The sequence below is a fragment of the Notechis scutatus genome, chromosome 2 (assembly GCF_049901735.1).
Source record: "Notechis scutatus isolate UNSWTSFEM ecotype Mainland chromosome 2, rNotScu1.2, whole genome shotgun sequence".
Taxonomy (NCBI): Eukaryota; Metazoa; Chordata; class Lepidosauria; order Squamata; family Elapidae; genus Notechis; species Notechis scutatus.
The window spans coordinates 267,779,287-267,804,107 of record NC_142010.1 but is presented as its reverse complement, the minus strand read 5'-3'; the positions used below and the strand labels follow the sequence as shown (position 1 = coordinate 267,804,107).

The 24,821-nt window shown below is 59.0% G+C and overlaps 2 protein-coding genes across 2 annotated transcripts in view; both read right to left on the bottom strand.

Annotated features, from left to right (window-relative positions):
• Positions 1-24,821, bottom strand: part of LOC113423532 (uncharacterized) — a 113,307-nt gene that overhangs the window by 33,443 nt on the left and 55,043 nt on the right. Inside the window, 4 exon segments of the mRNA XM_087954243.1 lie at positions 457-535; positions 1,644-1,668; positions 1,671-1,689; positions 24,430-24,520. Coding sequence (XP_087810369.1) covers positions 457-535; positions 1,644-1,668; positions 1,671-1,689; positions 24,430-24,520 — 214 coding nt within the window.
• LOC148132638 (uncharacterized) lies at positions 3,945-9,981 on the bottom strand. The gene is given in 3 exon segments (XM_087958783.1): positions 3,945-4,358; positions 7,642-7,928; positions 7,930-9,981. Coding segments are annotated over 3 exon segments (2,295 nt in total). The 5' UTR covers positions 9,831-9,981; the 3' UTR covers positions 3,945-4,251.

Sequence of the window (24,821 nt, the reverse complement as noted above, 5' to 3'; positions counted from 1 at the left end):
AGCTCCCCCTCCCTCCTCTATCTGCTCCCCCATAGCTGGAATCCGCCCCCTTTAACTCTGCCAGCTGGAAGCACGGAGGGAAGCCTCCCCCCCAAAAAAATGCACCCCAGAGGCCCCCTGGGAGGAGAGGCTGCCGTTGGGGGGAGGTGCCCTCAAGACCCCACAACTAGACGGACCAGAGCCCCCCACTTGGTTTCCTTTTTCTGCTCACGGGAGCTCCCAATTCTCCCTCCCAAAAGAACTTGTAGCAGGGGAAATAAGTGACCCAGGAGCAGCAAACGGCCCCCACGGCCCCCATACCCTTCAGCGCTTCCACACACCCCTGGTGCCCCCAACCCGGAGGGAAGGCCACGTCCCCAAAGGTGCTTCCTCCCCCAGGCCTCTCTCTGCCCCCTCTGCCCAGCGACCCAAAGCCCAGAGCGAGGGGCCCCATACGGTCCCGCGGGGTCCTCTCACCAGGTCACTGACGAGGGGAAGGGGCTTCCTCTGCCGTAGATCAGGCATGCTGTCGATGCCGTAGAGGCCGCCTGGTGGCCTAGGAGCAACAATGGGGAGGGGGTGGGAGGGCAGGGCAAAAGGGACGTGGCAGAACCCGCCACAAGAGGGGCTGCACCCGAAAGAGCCTCCCGCCTGGGACTCTCAAAGTCCTACCCCCTTCCCCCCTTGTTGAAACGGGGCCTGCTCCCCCTTCCCCCAGGAGAGGCTGGCTGAGCAGGACCTGCCCAGGTTCACCAGAAAGGGGCTAAAATGTTGGTACCTTCTAAGACCCCCACAGAGACCCCCAACTGTGGCACCCCAAGAACCCTGAAGGGCCTCCCCCGGCTCCTTTGTGCTGGTGCCAAACACGAGGGGGCAGAGGCAGCTCGGGGCTCCTGGCGCGTGCCCCTCTGAAATGGCAGAGCCTCCTCCTCCCCTCCCCCTGCTCTGGCCCAGCCTCAGCCCAGGTTGGAGCTGCTGTGCCCCCCCGTCGCCCCCCAGTTGTGCACAAGCAGCAGCAGATCAAAGCCATCTGGCTGCTCTATTCAAGGAGATTCCCCCAGGGAAAATCAAACAGCCTGCCAAGGGGGCCTCTCTGCCTTTCCCTGGCAGCCCCCCAGTCCCGCTGGAAAGGAGGGGGAGGGGGAAACCCGGCTTCAAAAGCTTCGGAGGCCTGGGGATCCGGAGCAGCCTTGGGGGAGGGGGAGAGGCAGCTCGGGCAGAGGCGCACAGAGGCCGCCCCCCTCCCATCCACCCTGACCTCCTTTGGGGGAAGGAGGAGTGGGGCAGAAAGAGGGTCTCAGGGAGCCCCCTGTTTATTTGCCAGCCATGAGAGAGCGGGGGGCACGGCTGAGGAGCAGCCCCCCAGGATGGGCTGGGGTTCTCCTTCTGCAGCAGCCTCAGAACAAGGCAATTTTTGAAGGACTCAAACGCTTGGATCCCAAAAGGTGTCTTGGCTCCTCCTGGTTTCTGGTTCCCACAGACCAACTTGGCTCTCCTGGTACCAGGAAACTGGGGGGGGGGGGCGGGAGAGAAACCCAGAGAGCTGCGGCCCCTGGGCAGCCTCCCTTGGGGGCCGTCTGGCTGGCCGAATCAGAGGGGTCCCAGAGGGGTCCCAGGGGAGGGGGTGTCGAGCGAGGGCTGCAGGGGCCCCAAAGGCTACTCACCCTCCTCTGAACCAGGGAGACTTGGGGGCTCGCCATCATCCAGGCCCTTCGAGGACGGGAAAGAGAGAAAACAAGAGAATTATTTCCCAGCCAGCGGAAGGGAGGCTCCCACGGAGGAGGTCCATGCATGGAAACACAGGCAGGCACTCCATGGCCAGCGGTCCACAGCGGGGATGGGGGGTGGGGCTGATGGGAGACACTGATGTGCACACGAGGGAAACTGGGCCTGTGCGGTGCATCGGGGGAGGGGAGAGGAGGAACTTTCTTCTACCCTCTCAGGCTGCCCAGTGCCAACCTTTCCCTCAGGTCGGGAAGGCCGATGTGGGGGCACCGCACACACCCACTGAAGCCCCCAGGGCCCTTGGGGGAGAGGCCAGAATCTCTCACGGCCACAGCAGCCCCTGCAAGCGCCTTCAGGAAGGGCTGTGGGGCTGGCAAAGGCCTGGCAGCCCCAGACACCCGAGAGCTCCTCTGCATGGCCACGGGCACCACCGCCTGCCCTCTCCTGGCACAGACCCCCTGCCAGGGGCATCGCCCGGAGGGCGACCTTCCCAGCACAGGAGCAGCCGCCTCTGCAGATCACAGCTGGCTCTGGGCAGGGCTGAGAGAAGGGGGGGGGTCTCTAGTGCCTAGAGAAGAGGGCTTGGACGAGGGTGGGGGGCTCTGGGGTGCACCAGAGCAATTCCCTTCCCTGGGGGGCCCAACCTTGGCCACTTTAGGAGCTGTGGAGTTCCACTCCCAGAATCCCCCAGGCGGCCACCGCCTCCACCTTGCTCTTCCATGGAGGAAGCAGAGGAGACAGGCCAGCTGTGCCGCCTGGGGAACTCTGGGAGTTGAAGTCCACAGGTCTTAAAGGTTGGGCACCTGCCCTACGCAGGGAGTCTGCCTCCAAGGCCAGGAATTGCTGCTGCTGCTGCTGCTGCTAAAGCGGAGGCGGCTGGGAAGCCACCAGAAAGAGGGCAGTCAACCCCCCCACAAAGCGTGACCCACCACACCCACCCAGGCGGCTCCCAAGGGCCCCAGAAACAGCGGCTGCCTCTCCTGTTCCTGTTGGACGTCTTGCACGGCCGTCTCACCTCCGCCGGCTCTTCCAGGGAGGCAGCAAGAGAGACAGGCCAGCTAGCAGCACAAATCAGCTCCCTCTCCTCCTGTGGGTGGAGCCCCACCCCAATCATTGGACACACCCCCCCCCCAATTTGGCCTCCGGCAGTCTGGTCCAGCCTGGCTGCAGCTCCGCTTGGCCTTCTGCTGGACATAACCTGAGCTCCTGCCAGCCTCTCCCTCCCAGACAGCCCACCCTCTTCATGGCTTCCTTGCACCAATCTGCAGCCAATTCGCAGCCCGGCCTTTCTCCTCTGAAGAGCAGGGACCCTGCTGGTTTGGGAGCCCCCCAGCCCCCCATGGCCGCCTTCCAGTCATCGTTCTCCCCTTTTGTGCCCAGCAGGAAAGAGACTGCAGGGAACGAGGAGGGGGCTCCTGGCTCCTTGCTTGGAAACGCTTTAGCCGCCAGCCCAAAGCCCCTCCTTTGATCCAGGAGCTGCCCTCCCCACCAAAAACAGGAGCGGAAAAAGGACCCCCCCGGGACACCCCTCCCCCACCCATCACCTGGCAGCCGAAGGAGAAACAGCTGCCCTTCTCCCTCCAGTCCAGCTGCTCCTTTGCGGCTCCCCTGGCGGAGGAACCGGGGCCTCCTGGCGGCTCGTCTCCTGGGGAAAGGGGGTGGGGGGCCCCCTAAGGAGCACCACCCCTTCCAGCAACTCCGGACGGCAGAGAGACCCCTTGGCAGGCTCTCCTACCGATGGGAGCCTGTGGGCATCAGCGGCCTGGGCAAAGAAGGGGAACTCGGGGCAGAGGGCAGCCCTGCGGGGCCCCAGGCTGACTTTGGGCCCACAGATTTTCTGAGGCTGGGAAGCGAGGAACCCACTCCGCCCCCCCTGCCCTTCCTCTGGGGCAAGGGGTTCCCACGGCCCCCTTTTCCCAGCCTTACACGAAGCCTCCTTTCCTCCTCTGCCAGGCAAAGGAGCCGCCTGCCTTCTCCCAGGCCAGGGATGTCTTTTCTTTCTTTCTTTCTTTCTTTCTTTCTTTCTTTCTTTCTTTCTTTCTCTTCTTTCTTCCTTTCCTTTCTTCCTTCCTTTCCTTCCTTCCTTTCCTTTCTTCCTTCCTTTCCTTTCCTCCTTCCTTCTTCCTTCCTTCCTTTCTTCCTTCCTTTCTTCCTTTCCTTTCTTCCTTCCTTCTTCCTTCCTTCCTTCCTTCCTTCCTTCCTTCCTTCCTTCCTTCCTTCCTTCCTCTTTCTATAAGGAGCATGGACTGGGTGCTTGTCCCAGCAGATGGCCACCAGAGGAAGGGGCACAGAAGCTGGCAGCCGGAAGGGAATTCCCCCATCTCTGCAGGGCCCTGAAGGACACCTGGGCTCCCCAGGGCCTCCCTGTGTCCTGCAGCTCCTCGTCCTCTTTGGCAACTGGACTGGGGGGGGTGTCGCCCAGGGATCTCGGTCGGGAATCGGCTCTTGGCTCCTCCGACAGGCCAAGGCGCCTGGCAGGGTCTCTGCCTGGATCAGCCATGCCTCCCGAAGCCGGCACATGCCAACCCTCCCCAAACACGCCAAGCCTCAGCCAAAGCCACTCAAGGGGACATGCAAGAACGAGACACACCAGAGTCGGTCAGAAACACACAAAGGAGAGCCTATAATAACCTGGAGTTCTCCTCTACTTCGTTCTGCAGAGGAGGAGGAGGAGGAAGCAGAGAGGAAAGGAGAGGAAACATGGTTAGTGGAACATGTAGTGCTTACATGGGACGAAGCCTGGCCAGCAGAGAAGACTTGCACAGCCACCGAGCCCCCAACCCCCAACCCCCCACCCGGCCGGGGAGGAGGACCAGCTGGCGGAGGCAGCGGCCAGGGAGGCCAAGAGGAGCTGGCTCCTTGAGTTGTCAGTGCAGCTTCTCTTGGCCTGTCAGTGGAGACGTCGCTTAGTGGGGCTTGGTCAGCCCCAAACAGCCTGACTGCTCCGTATGGACAGGCCAGACCGGCTCCCTCTCCACCCGAGCCACCCACTCGACTCCTGACATGGGACGCCCCTCAAAAGTCTCCCCCCGCATCCCATCAGTGACCGTGGGGTGGAGAAGCCCCGAGCGAGGCTGAAGGGGGGGAGGGGAGGTCCTTCTCACGCCGTGTGGAAGCCTCCAGGGAGGCAGCGGTTGGGGCTGGGGGAAGTATGGCAACTTTATGACCCGTGGACCCTTTTATGACCCTTTTCTCAAAGACTCCCAGAATTCAAGAGCCAGCATGGCTGCCTCAGCTGTTCTGGGAGTTGAAGTCCACGGGCCATGAAGCTGCTAGAGTTGCCCAATGCCTGCTTTAAGGTCAGATACCGTAACTAACAGAAAGTCCAAATCATGCCTATCACACACACACACACACACACACACACAGAGCCCCACCCACACACCCCCCAGCATTCTGGAAGGGTCTGAAAGGGATGTCAATGGATGGCAGGTTCTGAGTTGTGAGTAGAAGTTCTGGCTGGCACCCGGCTCCTCTGGGCCCCCCTGCCCATTTTCACCAACTGGCTCCAGACTGGCTCTGGCTGGTGGGGGCTGCCTCATAGAATAAACCCCCCGAAACAGAGGCTTTAAGGAGGACCTTTGGCCAAGCCTAACCAACCCACGCAGGGCCCTCCGCTTTTCCCTGCAGGGACCGAGGCCTCCAGACAAAAGGAGCCCGAGAAACAGACCAAGGGCCCGTGCGAAGGGGGCCTCTCACCCTCTGCAGGACGGGGAGGCCTGGCTGACTGTCTGTGGAGGGTCTCCGTCCTCCAGTCCTGGCTGTCCCGCAGGGGCTTTCCTCCAAAGGGCAACTGGACTCCCTTGGCCTTTTCTCAAAGACGCTTCGCTTCTCATCCCGAGAAGCTTCTTCCGTTCTGACTGAATGCTGCGGACCGGAAGGAGGGCCGCAAAGAACGTGAGTCCTTCCCCACCATTCAGTCGGAAGCGAGAGCCGCGAGAAGCGAAGTGAGGGAACACGAAGGAAGGTCAGCCGCCTTTTGGAAAAGCCCCCGGGAGAGCTGTTTGGGTGGGCCTGGCCGGGCTCCCCCTCCCCTCCCAAACTCCACCTGAAGCAGACGCCTGAAGCCCCCCCCCATCTGCACCAGGGCTGGGACCACCAACTCTAGAGATGCCCAAACCCATCGGGCCACCAAACAAGAGGCCCCTCTTCCCTTCTTCACAGCCCGAGAGCAAAGGGGGTCGAGGAAAGGGAGGAGAACCTGCGCCCCTAATAGCAAATCGGAGGAAACCCCTACAGGGTGGCGGCCTGTGGCTAAGCCACCCCAGGATGCAAGAATAGGTCGCCTGGGGTTACACTGTGGGGTCCTGGGTACCCCCTGAGCTGGGCTGTCTCCTTGCAGACGTTTCATGACACAAACTGCCTCAGGTAACGCACCATCAGAGGATGAGGATGAGGATCACGAGCCCTGAGGAGGTTCCCCAGTTGGGTCATGAAACGCCTGAGAGCGCCCAGGGCCCTCAGGGAGTGTCCGGCCTGCCCCCTCAAGCCAAAGAGGCAACATGGTCAAGGCAAGAGAGGCAAAGCAGCTGATCCCTCGAGTCCGGCACTCACCCAAGGTGGCCACAGGGGAGGAGCCCTGCCCAGGGGAGGCCCAGCTCTCAGCAAAACCAGCCGTGGTGCTTTGGGGCTGCCTCTTCCCTCCACCCGCTGCGCCTGCTCTTCGCAGGCTAATTCCCCCCCCCTCAGGCTTCAGGGCTGCAGGGTTTGGGCTCCAGGGGTCTCGTAGCAGACCGGCCATCCCGCTCAGCCAGCAACTCCAACCCGACGTCGGTCTCTCAAGGCACCGGAAGCTGGCCTGACCCAAACTGAAAGGATTGGCAGCGGAGGAATTGGCCCCACGAAAGACACGGGAGCCCCGGTTCCCCTGCCTGCCACTCCCAGCCAGCCTCCGGCCTTTGGGGAAGCGAGGAGGCCACCGGAAGCCCTCCCGGGTCAGGCACAGACCCAGCGCGGCCCTCCTGAGCCAGAGGCCCGGCAGCTCTTGGGCTCCTGCGGGGTTTCCACAGCGACCACCTCTGCCCACGTCAAGGGGGGGGGGACGCCCAGACTCCTAGATTTCCCTCTTTCAAGGTGGAAGGATGGGAGGGTGGGCGACCCTGTGCTTGTCCCCCAGCCACAAGGCAATGAGGGTGGGAGACACAGGGGCTTCCAATAGCTGCTGAGGCTGCCCCCTCCCCGGCCAGCGTACACCCCCCCGGTCGCTCGAAGAAAGGCCTTGGCACAAACCTCTCCTTCTGGCAGGTACTTTAAGGTCCCTGGGAAGGCCCTGCAACCCTTCCCTGCTGGGCAGAGAGTCCAGGGCCTCTTCCTGGCCTCTCTCCCTGCCTTTCAAGGGCAGCGCGCACACACGCATGCACACGCACGCACACACATGCACACACACACTCCACCCCAGTCTCTGAGGCCTGCAATGGGTCCAGCACAGCCTTTCCCCCAAAAGTGGTAACCCAACCGGCTCCTTTCCAGGCCCCTTTTGTGCCATCCTGGCGGCAGACTCCTGTTCATCAGGGGAATAAGCAACGGGGGGGCACTTGGAACACCCACTTCCTCCCAAGACTGCCAAGCAAGGCATCCACCCAGGAAGACCAGGCCAGTCGGGCTCCAGGTCCCAGCCTCCTCCCCGTCCCTGGCGGCTCTTCAGGCTTTCCAGGCACCCCAAAGGGGTTTCCCCAACCAGCCCACAGCAGGCAGCTCCCCCCGCCTCTCAGGCCGGGCCCTGGGATGGGGCTGCAGAGGCTCCTTCCTCACCCGCCACGGGCTGGCCCAGAGCCAGAGAAAGGGGCCCGCAGCTCCCTCGGAGAGACCGCTCTGGGTTTGGGCATTTGCCTTCAAAGTTGCCTTGGTGGTTGTGGGCAACTCCTACCAACCTGCCAGGCTGCCACTAGGGAGCGGGAAAGCTTTGGGGGAGGGGAGGCCTCAAAGGGGGCCCTGTACCTGCAGGCGTCTCCTCGGCTGAAGTCCAGCTGGGCTCCTGGGCCAGCTCCTTCAAGCCCCTCCGGCGCATCTGCCTTTTCTCCCGCAGGACATTTTTGAAGTTGTTGATGCATTTGTTCAAGTAAATGGTCTCTGCACACACCTTCTCCAGGCTGAGGGGCCTCTGCCCTGCAGGCTCCGCCGGCTGGGGAGGCTCAGCAGAGAAGGGCTGCTCCACACAGCCCCCGGGGGCCCCCGCAGGGAGGGCAGGGGGCTCGGGGCTCGGGAGGGCCCCTGTGGGAGCCTCCACTGGCGCTGCTCCTGGCCGTGTTGACGTGGCTCTCCAAAGACAGGCTGGGCGGGCTCTCGGCAACCGTCTCCAGGCTGGTGTGCGCCTCCGACTCCGGCTCACTTGCCACGGGGAGGCCGGGCTCCCCTCCAAGGACGACCTCCGAGTCGGCCGTCTCCAACTTGTGGAAGACCACCTGCAGGGCGGACCGGAAGTGGCTGAGCGCCTTCCCCAGCTTGTTGGTGTAGAAGCTCATGTCCACCAGGTCAACGCTGTCCTGCGAATGCTGGAGGAAGAACTGGGAGTTCTCCAAGACATCCCGGAAGACGTGATCTGTGGGATCCTGATCATTCAGGTTGATCTCAATCAGGTCCTTGAGCATTTCGCTGCTGCCCGTTAACTTGGGCACGGCGGCCTCACAGCCCGGCAGGATCATGTCCACGGGGGCTGCCTCCTCCTCCTCCAGGTTGTCCTGCTCAGCACTGAGACCCTCAGGAGTAGCAGCCCCACAGTCGGTCTCCCTCGCCCCTGGAATCGGCCCTCCTGCTTTGGCCACACCTGTGAGGGGCGAGGGGGAGGGGGGGTCCTTGGCCGCTACACTCCCAGCCTCTGAGCCGCGGCCCCTTCCTTTCTCCGGAGCAGCCTCCAAGCCCCTGAGGTTTAAGAGTTCCCCCAAAGGCCAGGACTTCCCCATGTGGTTTTTCGAGACCTCCAGCAGCTTTTGGGGGGCTTCGGAGATGCAGGCGGAAGAGTGGTTTTTGTGCAAAGTCTGCTCGTTGCTGCTGATGATCTGTACGACCCTGCCCACCTTCTCCTCAAGTTCAGAAATTAAACTGCTCTTCTTGGCTAAAGGGGACTTTTGTGGCAAGCCGGCCCTCTCGCCCAGGCGGAGCGGGAGGTTCTCGCGGCTGGGCTTCTCGCTGCGCTGAGCCTGGCAGGAATCCTTCCGGAGCTGGCCACCCCCACCCCTCCTCCCCGCTTCTCCCTGGGGGTTGGGGAAGTCCCAGGGCTGGGGTCTCAGGCCAGGGGATGGCAACACGCCCAGCTGCCCTCCGAGACTCACTGGGCAGTTCTGCTCAGCAATGGTGATTCCTGCGTCCTTCAAGAGGATGGACTTCTGGAGGATGAAGTCTCGGTGCTCGGCCGTGGCGAGTTTCACCACAGCGGGGCGAGGTGCGAATGGGACCCCTGTGGACACCCCCGACCTGTAAGCCTCCTTGATGTTCTTGCTGCGCTGGAGGCCGTTGAAGCAATGATACTCGGACAGGAAGCGGCAGACGATTTCCTTGGTGTTCTCCCCCTCCTGCTCAGGGAGGCCATAAAAGTACAGCACTGGCTCCTTGGTGGAGGCCCCAACCAAGGCCCCTGGGCCTCTCAGCATGGCGGGGTTTTTGGTGGTGGTCCCGCCGCTGCTCTGCAGGCCCTCGATCTCGCTCAAGACGGAGTCCACGCAGCTGGACACTTCATCCACCGACCCCTTGATCAAGGACAGGTGCTGCTGAAGTTCCGCGATCTCGGTCTGAATGCGGCTTATCCCTTGCAGCTCTTTCACAATGTAATCAATGACGTCGGCAGAGCGGTCCCTCTTCCTGGCAGGGTAGGTGGGCTTGCTCAGGAGAAGAGGGTCCTCCTCCTTGGCAGCTACCGGCACTGCGGGGTTCTTGCCAGGCTCCCCGGGGCCCTCTGAGACCGGCCCCTGGGGCTCCCTCCTGGGGGAGGCCTTGGCACACCCACCCTGGGATGGATGGCCCTCCTCGGCCTCATCTTGACCTGCCTCCCTGCAGCCGCCCTTCTTCTCCGGGCTGGCAGAAAAGCCCACGCTGGGGGCCTTCCGCTGGAGCTGGCAAGCAAAGGAGGCTCCTTCCATCTCCATTAAGGGGAGCAGGGGGGGCTGCTTCTGGCCCAGGGGGAGCTTCTTCATCTCCCCAAAGAGCTGGCAAGGCAGCTTCTGGGGCAGCTGCCCAGCCAGGAAGAGTCTCCAAGCAGCCGAGTTTTCTGACACAGAGGCGATCCTCTCTTCCGCTAACGGGCATAATCCGAGGCCAGCCCGGTTCTCGCGCTCTCTTCCAGGAGGCTACTGAGCAGCCGAGGGCCGAGCCCCTCCCTGCCTGGGCAGGCGGCACTGGTGGGCAGAGCTTCCCATTGCCCAGAATGCGGCTGTTGAGAAAAGGCACAGAAATGGGGGATGCTGGTCAAGGGAGAGAACACACACACACACAGACACACACACACTCGTGCTGGTCATAGAATCAACCAAACCGCACCTGCATCCGTTAGACAAATAAGTCGTGTTTTGGAAGCATCCTGAAGCAGAGGTGGGCTGTTTGCTTTGGCTGAATTCCTGCAGACCCTCCACGCCTCAACCTCCTTGGCCCCCCTCCTCTAAAGGAACCTACTCTTTTCCACCACCAAGGCCGGGGTCCAAGTTCCAACTCCAAGCAGCTGCTTTGTCCATGTTTCCCCCTCCCGGATACCCCACTGGGAGCACTAACGGTTCCTTGGGTGCTGCCCTTTTCCCTCCAAGGATGGGGGCCCTAGGAGGCCCTACCTGCATGCCCTGGTCATCAGGGGAGCCCCCAGTTCCCCCAGGTAGCAGGGCTCCCCTTTATCCTTTCAGGGCACCTGCTAACTGACTGAGAGTAAGGAACCCACAAAGTCCCTTTATCCTCCTTACTTGCTGAGTGAGACCCATGAAGGTCAGCCAAATGCATTCGCCCCCCTTCCGGGCCCTCTCCTCCCCCTCCCCCGATATGAAGTGGAGCTCCTGAAGGATGAGGGTGGGTGTGGGGATGGGCCCAAGTGAGGGCAGCACCCAAATCCTTTCTGCCTTCTCAACTCTGGCTGGCACAGAACCAGGCGAGTTCTAATCTGGGTCTCCTGCAAAGCCCTCACCAAATCCTGCACAACACACAGAAGTATACGGATGCCGGTAGATACGGATGTGGATAGAAGTGTGCGTGTGCGTGTTGTAAGTTCCAACTGGACACGCTCAAAATGTTCAGGCATCAAAGAGCATAAAATCGAAGGGCATTTCGGCTGTCGGGCTCCGAAGGGAACATGTCTCCCACGACGGGCAACGCAAAAGGGGTGATGGCTTCCCAAGAACAAGTTCCTTGACTGATGGGCTGATCGACAGGTCCAGTGGGCCTCCCCACCTCTCTCGCCAAAATAGCTCAAGAAGCTGACATTGTTTGGGGTCACAACGCGACAACGAAAGGAAAGTGGCAGAAACAGGAACGCATGCAGCGTGCTGGGCTATTAATACCATGACACAGTCGTGTGCTAACGGGCTGCACTCCAACGGCCGTAAGAGGTGGAATCCCTTCATCTAGGGAAATCTTTTATTTATGCCAGTAATTCACACGGCCACTTATCTCACAACTCCCAGTGACCAGGTGGCATCTTAAGACTAGAAACCCAACAAACGGGTAACCCACAATGTCCAAGGTAAACCACACCAGCAACAACTGGGCCGGCCTAACTCCTAGGCAAAACCAGGAGAGACTGGAGGGCTTCTGGGGCCGATGGAAGGTTCACAGGGTCAGGCATCCGTGCCTCTGGGGGTGCGGTGGGGTGGGGGGGCTGTTCTGCAGGGCAGGCAGGGCTCCTGGGTCCCACAGGGGACCATGGTTATCAGAGGGGTCCCAGAGTACACCCTCCACGGTACACCTGGTGGGAGAAAGGCAGCTCCACGGACTTCCTAGCCCTGGTTCTCTTTTGAAGACCAACGCCTCGATTAGTACCCAGAAGCCGGTGCAGCGTGTGGAATGGCAGCATTACGTGGCTGCAGCGAGTGGTGCCAAGCACTGCCCACGTTCAGGGCCAGCCTCCTCAAGGGCAGCCCCATGCACGGCACGTTACAGGGCTCCAAAGGGAAGGTGACTAAGACGTGAGTCACAGAGAGCAAGACAACGGAGCGGAGAGCAGCATCACCTAGTCAACAAAACACACACGCCGGGTGGCAGTTTGGCCGCTGCCTTCTACGCTCGCTTCAGCTTCTGAGCACTCCGGATTACAGCAAGAGGGCCCTAAGTGGGTCAAGAGCAGCCGGCTGATTTTCTCAAAGCAGCACCCCCCCCCCCCAAAAGCGCCCCTCAGCCACCCGCCTGCTTCTTCAGAGAGATCTTCAGATCTTTCTTAGGGCTGAACTTTGACCCTCGTGCAGATACTCAGTTCCCAGAGAACAAAAGACTCCTGGACACCGGTTGGGAAACCGAGCCAAATGGGGCCAACTTAGTGACGAGAGCCGTCAGTCAACCAGAACAGAGCTGGGAAGGAGGAGACCCTGTGCCACTTCAGACAGGTGTCCCTCCAGCCTCTCTTCTGAAAACTCCCAGGGACGTAGCGGCCAGAACATCCGGAGGGCAGCTCCAAAGGACCTCTGCAGGTCTCCTCCCCAAATCTTCCCACCCTCGGGAGGAACAGAAGGATGCCTAGATTTGCAAGGGCCTCGTCTTCACTTGGGGGACACCAACCTCCACAGAGGGAGGGGTTCTTCCAAATCTGTGATTGGCCAAAAGCAAAAGCAGCAGGATGGCACTGTTCCCCCCCCCCGCCCCCCCCCACTGGAAATGACGCCCTGCCACCAGAGCAGGAAGCCTCCCCAAAAGCCTTCGCCTCCAGGAGGTCTGGGGACTCAGCTGATCCCAGCCCAGCGACCAGGAAGCGTTGTCGTTTCTGGTCCACAGCAAGGCAGCAGTGCAGGTGTGTCCTCGAGCACAGGGCTCTCCAAACTTGGCCGCTTTAAGACCTGTGGACTTCAACTCCCAGAATTCCGCAGCCAAAATGAAGTCCACAAGCCTTAAAGTGGCCAAGGCTGGAGAGCCCTACGACTTTGGCCTCCATGCATCGCCAGTGTGCCTCTGGCCTCAGGGCTTCACAGCTACCTGAGAAGGTGACAGAAAGGGAAGCAACACATGGGCAAGATTGTGGCAAGATTGTCCCACCACACACATTTAGGCCTGCAGCACATTCCCAAGACTTCTTTATCCATTTGCCACAGGTGCCACATTGCAGCCCCCATTCAGTTGGGTTGGGGAGTTGCAAGCTTGCCAGTGCTTGTCTCTGAAACTGCCCCCCCCCCCGTTCCCCAAAGGCCCCCTGGCCCCCTACCTCTAGCCTGCTGGATGGAGATGGCCAGGATGACTAGAGGGGTCAAATGTGTCATCAGTCTCAAGACTCTTTGCGCCCACAAGAGATCTAAGTCCAGCCCACCTTGAATTCCGTCGGTTCTTATCAGTCGCCAATTTGCTTTGAGCGTTAGTAGTTCAGATTCTTGTAGACTAAACCTGTATTCACTTGAACTGCCTGGACTTCTTGCACTGGACGCTGAATCTTGGACCAGGTCCTGCTCAGAGTGACTCTTTTGGGGAGAAGCAGTAAACAAAGAGGCTCTGGGGAGGCAAAACCTTTCCAGCGATGGGGCACAGGGCTTAGGAAGGCCAGCTGTCGGGGGTCTTCATCCAGGCCCTTCCCTCTTCCCGCTGCTGTCTGGATGCCCTGTGGCTATGCTGGTCATTCAAGGGGTGGTGGACGATTCCGCACCCTTCCGTCCTCTCTACCTCTACCAGGGCTCTGCTTCTTTGCCCCAAGCGGGCAGTGCCAGCGGCCAGGTTCCCACAGGCTGGCTAGAAGACCGGGAGGGGGCCAAGAAACATCAGGAATTAAGTCAAGCTAAGCACTCATTTTCTGGCCAGGTTGTCATCTGTTTTCTTTTTTTGCCCAAATAATACATTACAATTTGGCCCAAAACCACGGACGTTTTGGGGGCCCTTTGTGGGCTGCCTATGGCCTTCAAACACAGCCCCCAGACCCAGCTCTGCCTCCTTGCCTCACAAAGAGATGCCCTCCTTTTCTTCCCGCCTGGGACTCTGCCGGAAATTCCCATGTTGTGGAAGGCCTTGTAGTAGACGAGGGAGAAGGTGACCGCCTTAGAGATGCAGACCAGATGCCGCCTGCTTTCTGGGTAAGCCGGAAAGACCTTCCTCCATCATTAAGATGCCACCGGTCTGTTCCACGGATGCCTTGGGATGGGTCTTCTCTGGCACCCTTGGCCCCCCCCCCGGGTCCTCCTGCCCTCTTGAAGCAACGGCTGCTCGGATTCCTTGGGTGGGTTCGCTCGTCACAGCCACAGAGTTTCCAGGAAGCCTTTCCTGCCAATCCACCTGAACCTCAGAAGGAGCAATTATCTAGGTGGAAGGAGAGGGATTCTTTTGAGCAGGAGGGAAGATAAATGCAAGGAGGATGCATTTTAATGCCAAGGGAAGTTATATTTTTAAATGTCATCTTATTTTCACTCCTTCGCATTATTTTAAGCAAATCTATCTGCCCCGCAGCCATTTTCTTGGCAGGGTCAGCCTTTCCGAGGCATAAATTATGGCTGCCTGCAGAGAAAGGTAGATTTCATTTTTCACACTTTCGAAATGATTATTGAGCACTTATTTCCTCTTTGGTTACTAGCTGGACTAATTTCAGAGCTCTGCTTTTCTTTGGACTCAACTGAGTGTTTGTTCTTTGAGAAACCACTTGGCAGACATCAGGGTGATTTGTCAAGATGTGATTTTTTAACATGTTTAGTTGGATCAGGGAATGTGGTGGAGAGCAACAGGGTCTTCCATGAGATCCTAATAAGAAGGTAACAAAATGTGGTCTAGATAACAGAATTACAGAGTTGGGAGGGACCTTGGAGGTCTTCTAGTCTAGCCCCCGATCAAGCAGGAGACCCTATGCCATTCTGGACAGTCTCTTCTTGAAGACCTCCAGTGATGGAGCACCCACAATGTCTGAAGGCAAATCCTTCTCACTATCAGGCAGTTTCTCCTTAGGTCTAGCTTGCTCCTCTCCTTGATTGGTTTCCATCCATTGCCAGAAACCGTTTAACGCCGCCATTAAACAGACACAGAGCTGGTTGGCTGCTGGCACCCCACAAGAACGTGTCAAGAACTCCGCATGGAGCCAACAAGGAATATGGGAGGGTGCTTGGCGGGGCTCCATTTTGGGCTCCGTGTGACCAACAGATGGTTAAATGACTCCGATGAGGGGGCAGAAAATATGGATAGCAAATTTGTGAAAGACACAATGATGGGGGAGGGTGGAAACAGAGCGTAAATCAAGATTCGGGTCATTCCCGACCGACTGGAGCAGCGGGCAGGGAGAACGAGGGAGTGGAAGGGGGGCCAGGAAGGATCGAAGTCCCACACCCAGAATGGGAGGGAGAGGCCTTGAGTCAGCTGAACAACAGAAGGGGATCCAGCTGTCTCAGGTAGGTGAAATGCTGAAGGTGAGTCAACACTTTTAGCCTCCCCCAAAAAAAAAGAAATAAGAAATCAGGCGCAACAATCCTTAACTGCAGAGATATCGTCCCGGTCAAGAGAAGGCGCCTCTGGCCTGCACTGATCAGGCCACCACAGAGCCCTGTGCTCAGTTTTGAGGGTCCCGTCTTAAGGAGGGAAAGTGAGGACCTGGAAGGTGTCCAGAGGATGGCAAGCAGGAGGAAACCGTGTGTGTGTGTGTGTGTGTCCCCTGAAAGGGAATTCATAGGAGGGAAGGTTGGGGGCGCAGGAGGCAGAGGAGGGGGCCATGAGAAGACGGGACCGCTGTCTCTGAGGGGATGGGGGGCTGTCAAACAGAAGACGGAGCAGAATTGTTCTGCCACTCCAGGAAACAAGGAAGGGGGGGCTTTCAGTAATAAGAAGGCAGATTTTAGTTGAACATCAGCAAGAATCTCCTAACGTTAGGGGCTCTTCGACAATGGACAGCAGCAAAGTCTGTTTTGCTCGTGCTATTGAAACAGGAGTCCCCACAGCCAGAGAGAGAGGGTGGGGGGGGGGAGAGAGGGGAGAAGAAGAGAAGGGTTTAACGCCGTCTCCTGGCTGTGTTTATAGCTGATTGGACGATGCCGACTGCTTTGTATGTTATTTTTAAATTCTGTATTTCAATCTTGTCAAGTATTTTATTGAAATCTAACAAGAGTCACGTATGTGACATGGGCAATTACCTAAACTGAAATAATTAAAAAATGATTATATTGTTACTTAAATAAATATATTAGTATTGGTATTTCTAACCATAAATGAATTTGAATCCACAGCCCTCAGTGAGGGCTCGGGGGCTCTGGACAAGACGAAGGCTCTGTCAGAAGTTCACCCTTGCTCAGTCGGATCAATTAACCGGTTGGCCTCCAGGAGGTGTGGGTGCCCCATTATTGGAAGTGTTTTAAGGACAGACCCCTGTCCAGAATGGCAGAGGGTCACCTGCTTGAGCTGCGGGTTGGACTAGAAGACCTCCAAGGTCCCTTCCAACTCTGCTGTTCAGTAGTTCTGCACTAGTGGACAGGCCTCATCAGAGGAGCCAGTGCTTCTCCCACAAACAACATGGTGGACGTTGTTCTTTCCAGAAACCCGAACCAGATCGGTCATCGCCCAGATCCACAGAGACCCTGCTGGGTGCCGGAGTTCCTGGGCGACGGGTGAAAAGGGGTTTCGGGACCTGTTGGATGAGCCTCCTGGGCAGCTGCTGCAGGGCAGCTGGAAGGAAAAGTGTTTCCCCATTGCAAATACACAAAGACCGGAAACAAAGAAATAAAAGGCCTGTTATTGCAAATCAAATCCAACAAGAAAATGATATCTGAAAATTATGCAACCGTTCCGGAAAGAGCAATGTCCAGAAACAGAGGCCAAGATCAGCACCGATTTATAACACAAAAGAGAGAATTCACAGAAGCAGAATTGGAAGAAGTGCCGGGGTCTACCGAAGCCTTGCCAGGAATAGCAGGGCAGAGGCAAACCAGGGGGAATCGGTGGCAGAGGAAGGCAGCATCACCCGTGAGTGGTTCTCGTTCCCAGGCGGGGCACCTCTCCTCTACCTGGGAAAGGACAAAGCCGCCCCCACCCCCCAAATGAGAGGGGCCGAAACGCAGAAGGACAGAGCATCTAAGCACCGAAGTTAGCACACCGCAAAGGCTTACTAAACGCCAGGGAGACCAACCTAGTCCATAAAAAAGACCAAATGGAGAAAAAGAGACACGGCCGGTACATTAAAAACAATAGCAGTCCAAGCACATCATTAAAAAGACCTGGCAATAACTAAGAACAGAGAAGGAAGAGGTTGAGGGTCTAAATTCTGGCGGCACGAGGCCAAGCCTTAAGAATAAAGGCATACAGAGCCAGAATTGAAACGACAGCAACAGACAGCAAGGGCATGCTCTGCAAAGAAGCCGGGCAAACATTGGATCACCTGTTTTAGCTGCTCCAAGATCACCCAGGCTGACTGCAAGCAGCGGCCTGACAAAGTAGCAACAATGGCGCGTTGGAAGATCTGCAAGAAATATCGTTTTCCAGCAAGCGAGAACTGGTGGGACCATCAATCAGAGAAAGTAATAGAAACTGAAGAAACCAAAGGGCTCTGGGACTTTTAGAATTCAGAGAGACAGGCACCAAGTAACACCCCGGGACTTAACGCTCGACGATAAGAAAGGCAAAAAAAGTGTGGATAGTGGACGGGGCCATACCTGGAGACAGCAGAAGAGAAGAGAAAGAACTGGAGAAGATCACAACATACAAAGGCCTGTAAATAGAGAACAAGTGTGGCAGAAGCAAGCAGAGGGAAGGGCAATAGTGATGGGTGCTTTGGGTGCACCACTTAGACACCACTGGCAATGGACACAACCCTCCACCCATCAATTGCACAAGACAATTTTACTGGGAACAGCCTACGTTCTGCAATGACACCTTATCACCCTTGAATAGCAGCTGCCTCTCCCGGGTCCATGGGGAGGACTCCATAGGTGGACCAAAGTGCCAAATGCAGTCTGAACCACTGACTGACTACATTACCAACTGGACTAGATGATCTCTTCTTCTTTGCATCCTAAGCATTTAGAATTGATCGAGAATTGTGGCACCTTTCTCTTTTTCCCTGAGAAGGGGTGGCCGAGAGAATGATTCGACACGATTTGTGGCCTCAGGTGGCTAAGCTGCATTTGTCAATGCATAAATTGGGGGCTTCGACTGGCTTTCAACAGATAGATAAGGAAGGCGTCTCTTCAGAACTGAAGAAGCTTCTTGGATGAGAAGCAAAACGCTTTCAAAGAAAACCCCAAGAGAGTCCAGTTGCCTCTTGCGAAAGCCGCTGTCGGAGGGAAAATGATGCTCCCCACAGGCCTTTTGAGACCACCACGACCACCGGAGGGCTGAGAATCTCCGTGGGCGCAATCGAATCCTGCATGTTCTGCATGCTTGCCTTGTTGCCCCCGTGCTTGGCTCTCTTCTTCTTCCTGCTGCCCTATCCTGTTGCGGTGACCAATGTTTTGCTTCTCTTCCTGTTCAAGAACGTCAAGAACTGATGAAGCTCCTTGGATGAGAAGCAAAACGTTTCCAAAGGGAGAAAAACAGCAACCAAGGGAGTCCTTTGGGCTAACTTTGTCACCTCCGGACAGCCTCCTCTTGGGCTCCCCCCGTGGCCAAGCCTCCTGCGGTCCCTTGGGAGGGGCCTCCCCTCTTGGACCCTGCCTCCAAGGCCTCTGGCCGAGGCTGGGCCTGGGTCTCAGGTCATCTTCCTTCCCTTGGAGCTGCAACACGAGGGACCCTCCGGGTGATGCCGAGGAACCCAACCCTCATCGCCTGCAGCCCACAGGGCCACGGGTTCAGGGGAGGCTGTGCTAGAGACCGCCCAGGGGAGGGTTGCCATGGCAGCCTTTCTCAACAGGCTGCAACGCTGATGCTAGATGGAAATCCTTGCACGACACTCTTCCCCGCCCGGCTCCTGAGGGCCGAGCGCCTTCTAAGGAAAGGGGCCTGGAAGACACGCTGGGCCCTCCTTCCTTCCCGCCTCCCAGTTCACGCTGGCAGCCGCCCCTCCTGCCAGCTCTGCGGGGGCCGGACGTGGCCCTTTCCACCCTGCGGCCCCTTCCTGAAGCCGCTTCTTTTCCAAAGCAAGCTCCCAAAAGGGGCCCGCAGCCTCACGGGCAGCTCCTTCCGAGGCTGACAAAACCCGCCCGTCTGCCCAGAGAGAGACTCGGGGAAAACAATGGAAAGAGAGAATTCTGCGTTAGGGGAACACGGGCTCCTCAAGTCAAAATATTTACAGCGGAAAGTGACTTAATCTTGATTGCAGGAAGACGGGGAAGTGCGAGGAATGCAAATAAGGAAACGCGGAGAGGCAGGAGAAGCAGCCGTCTTTGCCACCCAGAGCCCAGGATATTTCCAGCGCTGAAGGGAGCCCAGCAGAACCAAACCAACCTGGGCCTGTCCTGGAGCCTCCTCGACCTTCCCCAGCTGACCCCCCGCCAGATGCCGACTGTGGGGGCTGGGCTGGCTGGGGTCCCCCAGTGACCGAGAGCAAGGCCACAGTGGCAACACGGGGGTGTCAGAAGGATGGGTGGCCACAGGAAGGGCATCCAACGTGACACCCAAATGCTGAGCTCATGCCGCCCTCGGGCTCCCTGATCCAAGCAGCCTCAAGCAAAGCCAGCTGACCGAGTGACCAGCACACACAAAATGCACGCCACCCGTGATAAAACTAGGGACTGAACTGACCTATTTCCTGGATTCGAGACAGGCTCCTAACTACTGTACAAAGAAATCACGCTGGGCTCCCCTAACATGCTAACCCCCCCTCCCTTCCCCCAGGGCCCCCCAAGATTAGCCCTAACCCAGCTCAGCATGTTCCGCAGACATGACGGTTCAACATGTTGTATGAACACAGCTTGCCAAAGTCTGGGATCAAAGTCTTCGGGTGCCCAGTGGGGCTGGGCTGGCAATGGGCATCGGTTCTCCTCCTCTTCGTCTGCAGCTCCTGACCCCCTCAGCCCCGCCCCGGCCCCAAGGGCTCTCTGTTCCCACAGGCTGCTGTGCCTCCTTTGAAAAGACCACGGCCAACTCGGGATGCCAGCCGAGGCCCGTGGGCAGAACGGCTGCCCAGGCTGCCAGGGGGCTCGGCTGAACATTCGAAACACACCAAAGTTGGCCTGGGGCTGAGAGTCCGAGGAAGTGACCTATCTGGGCTGGTCTTTGCCAGCAGCCGGGGATCCTAAGAGCAGCCACGGCCCCTCCTTGTAAAGAAGCCCCCTCCTCTTGGAGGGAAACCAGAGGCCGAATCCTGCTGCCCCCCAAGAGACCCTTCCTCGTGTGGGGCCCCAGCCTCCTCTCCCGGCCCTGCCTGCTCACCCAGCTGCGGCAGAGAAGCCCCCGCAGCCCCCTGCTTGAGGCACAAGGGGGAGAAGCCCCCCGGACAAGGCAGCCCCTTCAGCACCGAAGGGCTTTCAGGTTCCTGAGGGGGGGCGGACAAAGCCCCAAAGGACCGGCTGGAAAGATCTGCCGTGGGATTGTGCGGGTTCGGGAGCCCCTGCCGGGCATTTGTGGAGGTTGTTCCTGGGCAAAGCCATTAACTGGACTCCTGGACAGCAAGCCCTCCGAAATGCTCGTTTGAAGCCAGAACACGTGGACGTCAGGAATAACTAGGCATAGAACCAACCAACACGAATCAGGCGAAAAGCAAAAGTAAACAGCCACCTCTCTCCACCACGCAGCCCTCAGACGCTCAGCCGGGGAAAGACGGGCGCGGATCTCGGCGGATGCCCGAAGGAGCCGCTCCTCCTTGGAGACACAGCCGCAGCTCCTCCGGTGACGGGTGGGGCTCCCCGGAGACCTCCGGGCGGCTCCTCCAGAACTCTGACCTGCTGGAGGCCCGCACCCCTCCCCGCCTGGACTCACCTTCCCGGATGGTGCTCGGAACCCCGAGGGAGTCCAGGCGACCAGAGAGAGGCGCCTCCTTCGCCAGCAGCAGCAGAGACGATGCACAACCGGCCCCGTTGGGTGCGGGGCTCCTTCGTGCTCCCAGACCCCCACAATGGCCACATCTCTGGGAGGACACAACTGCCCCCTCCAGCCCGTCCGAGCCCAGGAGAGCCCCCTACCTCTCTCTCTCTCTCTCAGGGTCCTTCAGAGGGAGGGACTCAGCCGCCCGCCCGACACCCAGGAGGCTCCCGAGCAGCTCTTAACTTCATGCTCTCTCCCTGCTGGACTTCAGGAAGAGGAGGAGGAGGAGGAGGCGACCGCCGCGCTCAGGTGCTGCTGCTGCTGCCTCGCTTGCTGCCCAAAGCAGCTCCCCCTCCCCCGCCTGCCCCCCCCCCTGCCCAGGAACAAATGAATCCCTCCGTCTTCTTAGCTGTTGCAAGGCAAGAACCGCCGAGCGGAGCCACGGCTGCCTCTCCGGAAAGGAGGGGGCCGGTGGGCTGGCAGAGCAGGAGGCGGGGAGAGCTGGCGGAGCAGCGCCCCCTCTGGCCGGACGCTCCACGCTCTGGGGAGGGGGCTGGGACCGGCTGCTATTGCATAATTGGGGGCGGGGGAGCTTTGCTCTCCAGCCTGGGTTCGTCCGGCTGGGATTTGAGTCTCTTCGAGGTCGACTCTGCCTCCCGCCCCTGCCCCCCAGGCTCAGCCCACTGGCCTGCGTGGCCCGGAGCCCCCTCCCCATCGCAGCACGGAAGGAGGCTGCCCCAGCCGGGCTTCTCCTGCGGCCCTGGGCTCTTCCACCCGTTGCCGTTTCCGACCTGGGAGGGGCTCTGGCTGTCCTCTGGATCGCATCGGGCACCCTCACTGGGAAGCCACCTGGAGAGCTCCGGAGCGCAACTAGAGGAGTGGCAAGAAAGCCACAGCCGGGCACGCCTCGACCCCTCCCCCACCCTCCACCCTGGGGGACTCTGCCCTGGGGGGGGGAAGGGGTTCCTCGGGGCTCCCCTTGGCTCCCCACCAGCACTGCTTCCCCCACCAGGAAATCCACCCTCTGGGAAGGCGGCTTAGGGGCCTTGGCACCAGGAGGGGTGGGCCTCTCCCCTCCTTACACAAGACCCGTCTTCCCTGAATGGGAGGAGGGAGGTGGGTGTTGGAAATGCCACATGGCACAGTGCGAAGGGCCCCCAATGCCCGAGGATGGAAAACCTTGCAGAGGGGCAAAGACAAACTGCCCGCTGCCCTCCCCCGCCTGTGCCTGGCAGAGGTGGCTCATTCAGCCCACTGGGCCAGAAGCCATACGGGGCTCCCTGGCAGAGCGGCGGCCGAGAGCGGCTGAAAGAGAAGGGGAGGGAGGGAGTCTCTCGGCCTGGGCTGCCTTCAGGCGAGTGGACTTTAACGCCCAGAATTCCTAGTTGGGCTGCCTGTGCACTGCAGGGGATTGGACCGGGGGTGGGGTGGGGGGTGGTTCAGCCACACGCCCTGCAGTGCAGGGGCTACCTGCTAACCTCTCCTCCCATCAGCTCCAAGTGTTCCTCCATCGCCAGGCCGAAGCCTTGGGAAGTGGGAGGCAGGGGGTGGGGGCGTGGCAAGCCATTCAAAGGGGAGAGGGGCCCCTCGCTGCCTGGCTGGACAGCGGCTCTTTGGTGTCCTTGCAACCTCTTCTCCGTCCACAAGTTCCTGGATGGGCTGCAGGAGGCAGCTTTGAAAGTGGGGCAGGTCTGGGGGGGCCCCCCTCCTCTTCTCTCCGGCCAGCTGTGGCCTTTCTTCTGCTCCAGGGGAAGGAGGGCCGTGTTCTGATTTCACACTCTTCTCCCGGAGGAATCCTCCTCACGGCTCTCTCTCTCTCTCTCTCTTCACTCCTCAATCCTTGGCTCTTCCCGTTTTCTCTTCGTCCTGGGCAGCCCCCGATTGCCCCCTCCTCCCCTCCTGGGGGCAGGCTGGGCACGTCTCCCTTGCAAAGGGGTCCCTCTGCTGAGGGTCTGAATGCCGGCTCCGGCCAAGAGACGCCCAAGAGCTCCATCCTTTAGGGCACAACGGAACCTCGCCAATCCGAACTCGCTCCTTTCCGGGCACCCAAAGCCCAGTTGGGGCATAACCTCCCCCAAATTGTTTTCATATTTTTTGTTTATTTATGCCGTCCTCTTAAGTGCATAACTCTGGGCAGTGACCAGATGTGCCAACTGATATGCAACCAACGCCTGCAATCCTGCAGGGTTCGGCCCAACAAACCGAGCCACTTCTGGCCTTAACGCCCGCGGGGAGAGCCAGGTTTTAACAGCGTCCCAGGTCTCAGAGCATTGATCAGAGGAGACCTGGAGTCTGCCCACAACCCTGCCAGACCTGGGACAAGCCCCCTGCCCCAGGACCCCTCCAAGCCCCTCAGAGGCTTTTCAGTTGAGAGGCAAGAGGTTTCCAAGATGGGGAGGCCAACGCTGGATCCCTGCCAGCAGCACCTGCCCCACAGTCCATGGGTCACCTCCCTGTCAACTGAGAACCATGGTTTAGGCTTAGCGTGCTGTGTGAGCCTGGGCAGCACATCTTGGCCAAGTCTTGTGTGAGCCTCCTATTTGGGTGCAGCCACTTGTGGCCCCCCAGGGCAGAGGCCTGGGGGAGAACCAGTGATAGACAAACATTAGATTAGCACAATGTCCCTTCACCAGGCAAGGAAGGGAAGTCTGGTGGCAAGGGACTACAAGTCAGATATGCATGGAGGAAGCAAAGCCACCACAAAGCCCAGCAGGCACAACTGGGATCTCTGCCAGGCCCAGGTTTTACCTCTCAAGTCCAGCCTCCTGCCCGGTCAGGCCAGAGGGAGGCGTCCGCTCAGCATCCCCCCACCATCAGCTGGCCAGCCCGACCTCCTGCACCCCCTTCTCCTCAGGCTGGACCAGCCCACGAAGCCCCCTCAGGCAGAAGCGCTTCTCGGCTCCCCCACCAAAGAGGTCGAAGCAAAACGAAACAACGAGCAGGATCGACTGGAGCAAAGTGATTCCTAGGCGGGGGGGAGCAGCCTCTTGCAAGTCTCCCCTGAGCCCTTTGGGGTCCTTGGGTGCCTTAAAGGTCATCCTCTCTCTGTTATTTAAACCAGGCATTTTTCCAAAGTCGTCACCGAGAAAACTCACAAAAACTCTTGCTGTGAAAGCTGTTTGTGACACACAATTTTACAAAAAGACCTTCTTCCACTGCCCAACCCAGGAAGAGGCGGGTGCAGCTCCAAAGGGGGAGGACAAAGCGCGTTGGGGGCTTCGAACAACAGACCCCCCCATTCTTGATCCGCGTGCCACAGAAGCACCACGTGAGGAAACCTGGCCACAGTTCACAGCAAACATTTCAGGAATCCCCCAGATGGGTCCCTACCCCCAGGAGTGTCAAACCGTGGCCCCTTTAAGGCTTCTGGACTTCGCTGGCTGGGGAATTCTGGGAGTTGAAGTCCAGAAGCCTTCAAGTGACGGACGCCCCTGGCATACAGAAAACCGGCACTTCTTTTGCTTGGGTGCCCCAAAGCATGCAGGTTCTGTCTGCATATCTGGGACCCACTGGGGCACCCCGAAACACAGATCCCACCCCTGAAAAGCAGGAGCCCCCTCCGAGGTTTCAGTCCTTCAGGAGCAACTGGATTTCACACAGGCTGGGCCTCCCGGGGCTGAGGAAAGGCCTCTGGTCTCGGCCAGCTTCCCAAGCCCTGAAGTGGCTTCTTGGACCACCGAAAAAGCCTCCGAAGAAAGACACCCCCCTCCCCCCCCCAAGACTCTTCATGCCAAGAAACGGAGGGAGGGGAAAAATTGGCTTTACCTCCTGGAACTGGAGCCGGACCTTGGTGATAGCTCGGATCCAACGGGCTCTCGCCGGAGCAAAAAGCAGCGATTCGTTTTCATCCAGGAGGCTGGCAAGGAACAAAGAACGCAAAAAGAATGAAAAAGAGCAAACGTGAAATTGAGTTGTTGTTTTTTTAACTGAGAAAACTGGAATTAGAAGGATTTGCACTTCCACGGCTGCGTGTTTACACCGTGGGCGCAGCAGAAAGTGCAGAACAATATGGATTGCAATGATCGGTCAATGGGACGAAGATGCCACCCCTTTCCAGGCTCCGCTCCACGGTCGGTTTTTCACCTGGGAAGCCCCGAGACCAGCCGGAGGCTCCGCTGGGCAGCCAACGTCTCTGTTTCACGGTGGGCGGAGGGCAA